Below are 12,607 nucleotides of genomic sequence, written 5' to 3' on the forward strand. Positions count from 1 at the left end.
TATATATATATATATATATATATATATGCATTTGTCGGAGTTTTTCGCACCCCCTACGCTTGACAATCGGTGTTGGTGTGTGTACGTCCCCGTAACTTAACGGTTTGGCCAAAGAATCCGATAGAATAAGCACCAAACTTTCAACAATAATAAATACTGGGATAGATTTGGGGTAGACTGCATGGCCGCAGTCCAGTTATTGAAGCAAGTAAAACATAAACGATATATGTACATCGCACACACATACATTACATCCATCATGCACACGCATACATGCATACATACATACATACATACATACATACATACATACATACATACATACATACATACACAGGCTAAGAGAATGGAAAGAGAGAGAGGATGAGAAAGTGGTGTGTTAGAATACAATACGAACAGAGAGATCATATTCTCTGCAAACATGTCGACAATCTTTCTCTCAATTCCTTGTTTCTCTTTAATTTTCCTTTGGAAATGTCGATTCGTATTAACGTTGCAACACTTGATTTTTCCTTCACTAGCAGCTCTCTCTGTGTGTAGCTTCCATGTTCCAGCAACCTGTCAGTCAGTGGCTGAGACAACGTTGCTAAACAGGTTGTGGAGAAGCATTGAAAGCTAACAGGAAAAAGGAAAGATATGTTTGGAGGGATTTCTGATGTCAACTGGATTGACTGCCTACTTTCTGAATATTTATTTATTTAACTATTCATTTAATATTTTTAGTCTTCAATGTCGCTCAGTTTATTTCTAAATAATAATTTTATCTGATTTAAGCACATTTCCAACAATTTTGAGGAGAGAGAAGTTAATCGATTACATCGATTCCATTGTTTCATTGCTGTTTTGTTTTATAGATCAGGGTGAGACAAAGGATAAAATCGTCCTTATCGGGATTTGAACTCAAATTCCTGCAAAGAGCAAGAATAAGTGCCATGCAAAGCGTCTAAAATCTGGGGTATGAGTTAATCAATGCCGTTCAAAACTATGACTTGGCTTGTACTTTATTTTATCGACCCTGGAACAGATACTGCAAAAGATTTTATCCGACGCACTAATGATACCGCCTATCTTAATTCTTTCTAACTTTGACACAAGGCCAGCAACTTAGAGGGGAGGAGCACATCTGTTACATCGACTCCAGTACTTGATTGGTACTTATTTTATCGACCCCAAAAGGGTGGAAGGCAAAGCTGACCTCAACGGAATTTGAACTCGTAGCGTAAAAACCGGAAGAAATGTTTTTTTTTTCAGACGCGTTAGAAACTTTACCAGCTCGCTGCCCTTAATAATAATCCTTTCTACCATAGGAACAAGGCCTGAAATTTTGAGGGATGGGATTAATCGATTATAGCAACCCCAGTGTTCGACTGGTACTTAATTTATTGACCCCGAAAGGATGAAAGGCAAAGTCGACCTCGGTGGAATAAAGACGGACGAAATGCCTCAATGCATTTAGCCCGTCTTAACGATTCTGCCAGCTCACCGCCTGACTTAACAACAACAACAACAACAACAACAACAACAACAACAATAATAATAATAATAATAATAATAATAATAATAATAATAATAATAATAATAATAATTCTAACTTGTTGTCTCTTGAGGTCTCTGGGTGAGACTTGGATCCAACTTGTACAAATGCAAAACAAAAGTCAAACATAAAATAATAATAATAATAGTGAAGATTCCATTTTATTAAAAAAGCACCAGAACACAAATATTAGAGTACCATACAGTATCCTCGACAATATTTATGCGAAATACATTCATACAGGGTTCAGTCCTACTATGTGGCACCTTGGGTAAGTGTCTTCGACTATGACCTCGGGCAGAATAAGGCCTTGTGACAGAGAAAGAAATAGAAAGGCGACTTTACGTGCAAATCCATGTTTGATAAACTGAGTTGCCTACTCGTTAAAATTTAATGCAAGTGGTTAAGTATTCTAAGAACACTCGTCTCCTTAACGTCATGCACAGCTAGAATCGACAGAGTCAGCAGAACTGTCTACTCAGATTCACTCACAAGGTTTGAGGTCGACTCTGGTTTGTAATAAAAGAGCTTTGCCCAAGGAGCCGAGTAGTGGGATCAAACTCAAAACCTGGTGATTGCGATGGAAACTTTTTAACCGTTGAGCTTACTCGCATACATAACACACCACACGCACACAGAATACATACATACAGACACGCTGCATTCGTGTATGCGTTCTTGTGTAAAACGGGAGCACATAACATACCTATTTTCTGCTCACTGCAATGCTTTGTTACAAGATTAGTTTGATATTATATCCAATTTCATCACCCTCTCATCACTATCACAGCCATCTTCCCACCACTACATTATGTGGGTTTCGTGTTTATTCTCTCTTTATGACATACACATACACACCTGCACACCACAAGCCATTGCTATCACCATCATCATTATTTCAACCACACCTATACAATTTCGTATCCTTTCCTCTCAAACAGGATGCTGGTAAATTATATTGTTTCCGGTGAATTAAATGGTTTTTATTTGTTAGTGGCCGGTTGAGGAGAAAGAAAGGTGTAGCAGCACCTCTGAGCTGCTGCACAATACTGGTTCCTAGTTAACTCCGAAACTAATTTTGCTGCACAGGAAGAGAATAAAGCGGAAGTAGAATTCGTTTCAAAGGGAGATTTCATTAAATTATCAAACAACGTAGTTCCGAATATCTACCTGCATGAATCCATGTAAATCTATACAAATGATAATGTGGCTGTATATATGAATATAATTTCATACATATATACAGATATATACATCCTTACTTTTAGGGGTATCTAAAACTACACTACCAAATATACTTCTCTCTTGTAGGTTGATCGACTTTATAGTGGCTTTGTTAGTTCGATCCGAGTTTTGTTGAATATTGAGATGTTTACGAAAGAAGACGAGAATGATAAAATTCTACTTTGACGTTATTTTATTACCTTCCTTTTGGCAAGACAAAAAGCTTCCCGATTATTGAGTAAATTTAATGTTCGAGGTTCATGCCTTTCCTAAATGTATCAATTGCCTAATATAAACTGGCTACAACTGAAAATTAGAAACAAGAGAAAGGGTAAAAAGAGGAAGAGATAAAGTAGCGATGAATCGAATTAACAGAAACAATGGATTACTTGCGAATTGTCTACGGTTCGTGTCCTTTCATGAAGCATTGCCGTATCCATGACGAATACTATTTATTATCTTTCAATGTTTCTGACTCCTGCCTGGAAATAGGCACACTGAATATATCACTTGTTACTGTAAATAAATGAGATTACTGTATAAAGGTGAGATTTGCGTTGCTATGAACTTGGTCTTTGATACAAAGTGCTTACATCCCATACACATTTGTGCCATTAAATCTATCATAATCGCACCTAAAGAGAAAATTTATTTGCTATCTTCGAACCCATTCCTCCCGACACCTACAATTATTATTTTTTTTTTTTTTTAGAGTAATTATAGCCACCATTTCCCCTATCCGAAATTATATATTTCAGCTTTTATAATTTAATCTTCTCTTTGTTTCTTTGCACAGGACTTAGTGGTTTGGTGGAATCCATGACAAAGTCTGCAAGTTTAGGCGGACGGCAGGTTCTTAACTGCCACGTTTCCTTACCGGTAGGGAAAAAGAAGCCCCACGTGATCCAGTGGAATAAGGCCGGTCTTGATCAGCCCGTCTACATGCGTTACGACAATTACCCACCACAGATTAACGGCCGTTTTGAAGGTCGGCTCAAGATAATCCATGGTATGTCATTAGAAATAAGTCACATCCGAACACAGGACGAAGGCTGGTACGAATGTAAAGTAATATTCCTGGACATTGAAAAATTCACGGGAAACGGCACGTGGGTTTACCTCAAAGTAAACAGTGAGTACAGACATATTTTCCTTACTTTTTTATAATTATTTATGATTTATTTCCTTTTTGACCAAGCCAATATTTCATTTCCAAGTCTTTATCGAAAACACTGAAGTTCTAGTTGACAGGACAATAAAGAGCTGGACAGCAGATCTACTGGTTGTGTCTGACACGAATTGGACCCATGATCAAGCCATTTGACTCATATCGATGAAATTTCATCAAGTTTGGAATAGGTTTCATAGTGAGGTATATTTCACCGATCTAGACAGCGGCAGCTTTAAGCAATTGACAAGGGATTCATAAGCTTAATATTCTCAGTTCAAGTTACTTTTTGACGGCATTGAGTGTATATTTCGGTTTTGTATCATGCATAAAGACTGGCAATGAAGTTTTAAACTTAAACGATGAAATTGTGTGACCAGACTAGCAATCACAATTGATATAAAAGAAAAGAAATTCAGTTTTAATACATCCAGTGGTGTTTAAAATAAGGGATGCTGAGATCCGTAACTTTAGAATCAATTTCAATTTCGGATTCAAATTTTCAAGTTAAAAAAAATTCAGTTCGATTTTCCCAGATTGTTCTGTGTTTTCTTTCCAGTACTGTTTGGAAAGTGCAATATTGATAGAAGTATTTCGAGCTGATAAAATCATTGGCTGTACGGCACAAAATGCTAAAATTTCAGGCCTTGTGTCTATAGTAGAAATAACAATGATTATTATTGTTGTTGCTAATATTAGTATGTTCACTAGTGATGTTGTAGTTGTTATTGTTTTACTGTTGTCTTATTTCTTGTATAATATAGTTCGTTAAAAATAGTTTTTACTTCAAAGAATCTTTTCACTTACTCATTAAACAGGACAGACTGTACTATGACGGATTTTTAACTATAACCAATGAACACTAAAAGAAACATTTCAAGCGTATTATTGCGTTAACTTATTATCATTACCGTTCAATTAATTTCCGAAGACCGAGTATTTGGATTTGCTTTATCACATTCCCAGTAAATAAATCTTGCTAATTTCTTCCTCAAGCAGTTGAATTTTTGTTTTTAGGTGAAGATAGAAGTTATATTTGAACTGCCGCTCTATGGAAAACACATAGTGTGTGTGCGTATGTGTGTGCGTGCGTGTGTGTGCGCGTGTGTGTGCGTCTCTGTGCGTGTTAGAGAAAGATGGAGACAGACAGACAGGCAGATAGACAGACAGAAACAGAGAGACAAAGAGAGTTATCAGCTGGTTTAAACAGTCTTCCAATTAAATTTGGATTTCTTACGTCAGAAACAATTGTTTTTGGTTGATTTTATTGTTGTTATGAGTAAAAGTCAATTTCTAGACAATCTTTCTATGACCTTTTGTTTGAGACTACACAATATAAATCGTGTCTTTGTGAATGTCACATCAATTAATTGCGATACATTAACTTAAATTATCTAAGTTATATGAAAGCCACAGCTCGCCGCGTCCGCAAGATGTGGACTATCAAATGAAGGAACAGTATTCCGGGTTTAGCATAGACGACTCTATATTATAATCTTAGTAACATATTTAACTCACGGGTGGCTGGGATTAGATGATATAATGTAGTATAGCACATAGCTTTACATATGTACATGGGACTAATTCGCACTAGATTCACTGCACCTGGGGCAAAATAAAATGCCTCTAATCATAGGTCCACTCAATGTGGATAATCATGATATTGTCAAAACATTGAAGTGTCGGAACTGAATTAGAGTTTATAAGGCGAGCATATAGGAGAGGCAATTAAAACTTGTTTATCATAGCACAGGAGGCGCAATGGCCCAGTGGTTAGGGCAGCGGACTCGCGGTCATAGGATCGCGGTTTCGATTCCCAGACCGGGCGTTGTGAGTGATTATTGAGCGAAAACACCTAAAGTTCCACGAGGCTCCAGCAGGGGAAGGTGGCGAACCCTGCTGTACTCCTTCACCGCAACGTTCTCTCATTCTTTCTTCCTGTTTCTGTTGTACCTGTATTTCAAAGGGTCAGCCTTCTCACACTGTGTCACGCTGAATATCCCCGAGAACTACGTTAAGGGTACACGTGTCTGTGGAGTGCTCAGCCACTAGCACGTTAATTTCACGAGTATGCTGTTCCGTTGATCGGATCAACTGGAACCCTCGACGTCGTAAGCGACGGAGTGCCAACAACAATCATAGCCCATCAAATAATGAATTGTCTTTCGTATAATAAGACTGCTCACTAAAGTATTTTATCTTTTACCTTTCTTTTCTTTTTTTGTGCATTTCCTTGATGTGCCTTCCCATCGTTCATTCTGAGAAGGTGAATGAAAAAAAATCAGTAGAGCACCGGACAAAATACTTTGTGATATTTGGTTACGTCCGTTTTGTATTCAGAATTTAAGTCGTATTCGTGTTCTCTTTCCTGTTTATCTTTTTGAGGTTGATAAATACCAGTCAATACATAAATATGGGTCACGATGTAATTGACAACAGTATTGCAAGACAGTGCCCCTCCCTTCACTCTCAGTTTTCCGGCTTTCCTGTTTCCTGTTTTCGTACATGGATCCTTACCTTTCTGTCATTAGCTTTGTTGTTCTTTGTCTCCTTCTTCAGCCTTGCTTTCCATTTCTCATGTTCTTTTCCCATTTTTATACTTTTTACTATCATTTGTTCACACATTCTTTCCAGCCTTCTTTCTTAGATTCATGTTTGCATTCTTTCATTTTCCTTAACTTCTTTCTACTTTACTACTTTCTTCCATCCTTTCTTAGTTGCTTTTTTTTCTTCTTTGATGTCCTTCGGTTTATTCTACGCTTCGTTACCAAACTTATTTTCTTTTTTTTTCTCCTCTATTCCTTTCATATTTTTCTTCGTTCTGTTTGGTTCCTTTTCTTCCTTCTCTCCCTACTTTTTCATTTTCTTTCTTTTCTATTTTCTTTTGTGCAAGCAAGCAACAAGGACGGCTCAGCGTCGTGCATATTTAGATAGATAGATAGATAGATAGATAGATAGATAGATAGATAGATAGATAGATAGATAGATAGATAGATAGATATGAATTTCTAAGGAAAGTGGTTGGAATTGCTTGAGTGTGACTGGAGGAGATGTGGGTTAAATAGAGGTGTGGGGCGAAACATATATATATATATATATTTCTAAAAGGGTGTCAAAGAAGAAATTGTAATGGCTAGCACTTAATTCTGCAGTTGAGATCGGAGAGAAGGTAGAAAAAATATTATCAAATAAAAATTACGAATCAATAAAAGACACAAAAGAAACCAATATAATCACGAAAATAAAAGAGATCTCACTATTCCAGTTCCGTTAGTGCAATAAATATAACAGAGTGAAAGAACTGCTTCTAATTCGCATTCTATATTATATGGAAATGTATGATATTACTTTAATCCCTCAACTCCTAAACTCCCACAGAGGCAACCACAAACTTTGTGATCCTTTTAGGTTTATGGCAAATATAAGAGCAATTGTTGGGGTTTTGTTTATGATGTTATGTATACCTTTTAGCTAAGATCATGTGCGAAATGGTTTTATGGAGATTAAATGAATATATATGGATAAATTATTTTTATTTTTTCAGTTGTCTTTTTTTTATTGCGTGCTTTCACTGCACTACTGAGTATTGCCCTGTGTGCGTTAGGCATGTCCAGTATTTTTTGGTTTGATTTTGTTTTGTATTTATTATTGTATTAAAAAGTACTCTATGCAATATGTGTGCGGTGCCAAATAATGTTATTTTCTGTATGTTGTTGTTATTTAGCGCCAGGTATGTCCTAACTGAACAAATCAATAATCAAACGTCATACCAACTTTAACCACTACGTTTCGTTATGGGTATCTAGGACTATATGTCCAATTAGGCTTTTCTTGTCAAAGTGTTAGATATTTCTTGAAAGTCTAGAAACTACGTAGACGCCCCATCATTGGGTCTGTATAATTATAAGCTCTTGGATCTGGTTGTGTACGGCGCCTATTGCCATAGGTATTATTTCTGCTGTCAGCTCTCGCATTATGGTGATGAATATTTCAGTTATTTTTATCGGGATAAATTTCTCTATTTCTTTTAGCAATGTATCATTCAATAAGGACTGATTCTTGAATGAGAACGTACTTTCTTTCTTGGCTGTCCTTAATAATAATACCTGGATCATTATCTTTAATTTCCCTGTCAGAGCTGACATGCACAACAGTATGTTCGCCTTGTAGTTGGCTGAGATAGTTTCAGGGTCAGCAGAATTGTTTGTGTCTGATAAAATACATTGCGCAATGCATCGATGTTTTTATTTATTTATTGATTCATTTATTTTTATTTTTTACTCTTCTGAGATCAAAATCCACCGAAGTCAATTTCGCGTTTAATCCTTTATCAGCCGATAAGGTAACGCAGCAGTCAAATACTGAGCCAATTTTATCCCCTTACCCTAGAAATTTATGGCCCTGTGTCAATGTAAGAAAGTTTTATCATTTGAGGTGGAAGAAATATAACAGCGTCGTACAAAATACTTTGGTGTAATTAATTATGTGTTGAGAGGTTCGATATTGCATGACAATTTATACTCTGTCAAGTGCGTTAATCGTGTTTACCTGGAACGATAAAAATGTGAACTACTTATGCTGTATACATATATGTGTGTGTGTGTGCGGTGTGTATGTGTGTGTTTGTGCACACGCACACACATACACGCACACACACACGACACACACGCGCACACACATACACGCACACATGCACACACACACACACACACACATATATATGTATGTGTGTGTGTACTGTGTCTATCAGATAATGAACATCTGAAGTATTGACGCAGCGTGTGTTTGGATAAGTTGTGAATTATTTCACAATGTATGTTACACAAACATATAATCACTCCCGCTGAGTGAAGAGAGTCTGTAGCTTAACCACAGGCCCCGTTTAAACAGCAATGCTGAAGGTATATTTATTAAGGATACGTATTTGAACTTACTCACAATTTAAATTAACATTATAGATACACAAATATTGACATACACACAGGTACGCATGAACAAAGCCGCTCACACATGCACACACACACGCCCATTACCTTATATTTATTATGCCTTCAGAATACATATGGTTTGGGTATGTGTGGATATTGCAATTTCCTCTGGCTATTTCCGTTATTTGGTACTATATAAAAACTTCTTTCGGTTGAACAACTTATGCTTCTATAAAGCTCTTTGCTATCGTTTGGATTACTCTCAAAATATTGTCTTTGTTCTTTCAATCGAATCGACAATAGACTTGAACTATTCTTGTCTATATTGTCATGTATTTAGAACTTACTTTTTCTCTCTCTCTCTCTCTCTCTCTCTCTCTCTCTCTCTCTCTCTCTCTCTCTCTCTCTCGGGTTTTCCATTAGTCTCTCTAACAATTCAAGAATTCAATTAGATTATTCCAAACAATTAGGGAAATATAACGGCCGTTTTACAGCAATGTTAAGACGAAATATTGGGTTGGTGTGATCCGCTAGGTAAATTAATATCTCACTGAAACCAAAGTCAGTTGTTATCGATATTCTTATAAATATTTACTGTATAAGTGTGTGTGTGTGTTCGTCTCTTTGTGTGTTTGTGTATTTATGCGTATATGTTGTTTAGTTCGGGTCAGCCTTGATTGTAGCATTGTCTAACGTGTTCTTCCCTTTTCATGAGAATGTGTGATTCAAGGGAAAGGTAGCTGGTATTTCTTGCAGATCGAATGAACATGTTCAGGCTCGCACGTTAGCCTGTATTTGTGAATGTGTGTATGTATGTATGATCAATTGAAGATATTCACAGCATTCAAACACAGCATTTATTTTCTGACCTTTTTAAGCACATTCTCTCAAAAACATTTATTTAAAAATAATTTTTTTTTTCTTTCGTTATTATTCAATAGAGAAATATTTATCTGACAGATGCATTTGATGAAGCATCAAATGAATTAATTTGATGAGGTACTTAATCCATTCTTTAAGAGAATGAAACAATAATTTTCAAATCAGCTAAGAACCGGTTTTATGTGTGAGTAGAACATTGTGACCGTATGGAAATCACTTCTTCATAAAGGGAGAAAACACACATTAAAGACGAGCCAAGGGAATCTATATGCAACCACTTGACTTGCTGAAAATAGCAACGAAATTTTCCCTTAAAGCTCATCCTACAGTCTTACAAGCAAAATGGTACATTAGATAATGTAGATCTTAAAAAAGATGAGGTGGTCACAGTTGGAACGCCCATGATCATAAGTTTGTTTAATCAGGAATAACATGGACTAAACAACAATAACAACAACAACAACAACAGCAGACTAAATAAATTATTTAAATTTCAATTCATTTATGTTAATCGAAGACTTTCGGTAAGTCACAAGCATCACAACATCTCTTACAGTCACATAGATACAAATCCCAGGTTTTGAGATTATTTAAGATTATATAAGAAGTATCTCTTTTTTTTTTCTTTTACATTTTTCAATTTAAAACATACCAATGAGACTTTATTTCTAATGAATTTCAAGTATTTGTTCCGATTGAAATCAAATCAAATGAAAAAACAGTATTTTCAGACGATTCTTCTGAAGCGAAATATATACAGATAGATTGATGAAGTAACTGATATATATTTTTTTTGTCCTTTCTTTTCTATCTGTCGCCCGTTTTTTTTTTCTTGCGTGGTTTCTATTCTCTCTATATAGGTTGCTTTGCATAAACAGATATAACACAATTTGATGGAGGAGATAGTGTTTCGATCCTTCATTTAATTTTTATTTTGTCATTTTTTAAAAAATTTTATTTTATTATATACATTTTTTCAAAACAATGAAACGTATATATAGATGGGTATGTGGGAAAGATAGATAGACGCATTTGTTTTGTTTGTTTGTTTGTTTTTCTTAATTTCTTACAGACGAGACTTATAAACAAACCAAATAATCCATATCTCATAAAAGTTTTTTTTTTTAATATTTTCAATTACTTTTTTAGATTTTTACAAAACTTGTAATAAATAAATTAAAAATTATAAACATATAAATAATTTAATACGAATAAGAATTAATAAATATATGAATTATTCTATTTGTTTTATTTTTTGTTGTTTTTTATTTGGCTTATTTTTTTAACTGTTTGGCTTGTTTTTTAGTGCCCATTTAGAAATAGAAGTTAGACTTGTATACAGTAATTTCTGATTAATAAAAAAAATGTATCAAAGAAATGTTTAATATATGTGTCTGTATCTTTCACCAAAATCGATTAAGAGTTAGACTTTACCATATTTCATGATGAAAAAAAAATGAACATTCTTTAATTCAAGATAATAATAATAATAATAATAATAATAATAATAATAATAATAATAATAATAATGATAATAAATTAAATAAATAAATAAAATGTTTGCTATGAAATGAAAACTTTCTAACATCAATTTGTGATTGGCAAGTTCAATGTACCGCTTGCGGCATCACCTGAAGCAAAATACATTAAAATTCTTGGTGAATTAATACATTGGTGTGGTTCAAATGGCCAACTGTAAAAGTGTGCCTGTGAAACAGAGACCAGAGCAGAGAGGTCACTTTCAGTCGGTAATCAGGGAAAAATCAAGATCTGTGATCGTCCCTGATAGACCTTAGTCGGTGTCCTATTTCATTTCCTTATATATATGTTTTTATTTTATTTTCTCTTCTTTTGCATCCTTGTTGTTCGTATTCAATGAAGAACCTCAACCCTCGTGTAATATATGCTTCTAATGTTTCTCATCAGTTGTACTTGAGACGTTAAAAGAAAAAGAAATCATTATTCTCATTAATGTCAATGAAGTACTAGAACTGTGAAGTAGCCAGAATTTGTGACCTTAGTCTCTGGTTATAAATCTTTTTCTTATTTTTTTTTTCTTATGAGACAACAGAATGGTGGCATCAGAAGAACAAAGAATTAAGTTCTTTGTTGTATATAGCTACGACTTTTCATGTACTGAGCTTAACTTTGGTCTCATGTGAATTGAGAACATAAATGGCCATAATGAAATACCTATCCGACATTTTGCTTGTGGCTCTAACGGTTCTGTCGTTTCACCGCTCTTGTAAGAAGCACAGCATCACACTAAATGATAACTTCAATACTCACATAATGAAGAAAGACACGAAAGTTTAATCAATTCTTTTGCTGACATGAAAACAAAGAATATTGGTTTAAAATGTTGGCATAAGGCTACCAATTTCGAAGGACTGGATAAGTCGATTACATCGGCCCCAGTGCCCAACTGGTACTAATTTTATCGACCCCGAAAGTATTAAAGGCAATGTTGACCACGGCAGCATTTGAAAGAACTGCATTTAAGCATTTTGTCTAGCGTGGACAACGAAGAATATCGATAAAAACATTGGAGGTACGCACACACTCAGACACATAAAGTTTCATTTTAACCATTCTTTCTAAATTTAGCAAAAGGCCTGCAATTTCAAATGAGGCGCTAAGTCGATTACATCGATCCTAGTATTTGACTAGTACTTACTTTATCGATCCCAGAGGGATGAAAGGCAATGCTGACTCCAGTCAAAGTGTAGACACTTTCTCAAGGTACCACGCAGTAGGCCTGAACGTGAAACTATGCGGTTGAGAAGCAAGCTTTTTACTAATCAACCACGTCTATGTGTGTGTGCGTGTATATATATATATATATATATATATATATATATATATATATAT

At 35.1% G+C, this 12,607-nt stretch overlaps 1 protein-coding gene across 6 annotated transcripts in view; it reads left to right on the plus strand.

Moving 5' to 3' along the window:
- Positions 1 to 12,607, plus strand: part of LOC106876426 (uncharacterized) — a 1,308,965-nt gene that overhangs the window by 922,446 nt on the left and 373,912 nt on the right. For all 6 annotated transcript variants that reach the window (XM_052967877.1, XM_052967880.1, XM_052967881.1 and 3 more), the window contains one exon: positions 3,555 to 3,890. In XM_052967877.1, coding sequence (XP_052823837.1) covers positions 3,555 to 3,890 — 336 coding nt within the window. The remainder of the gene's footprint in view (positions 1 to 3,554; positions 3,891 to 12,607) is intronic.

This window comes from Octopus bimaculoides, chromosome 5, assembly GCF_001194135.2.
Source record: "Octopus bimaculoides isolate UCB-OBI-ISO-001 chromosome 5, ASM119413v2, whole genome shotgun sequence".
Taxonomy (NCBI): Eukaryota; Metazoa; Mollusca; class Cephalopoda; order Octopoda; family Octopodidae; genus Octopus; species Octopus bimaculoides.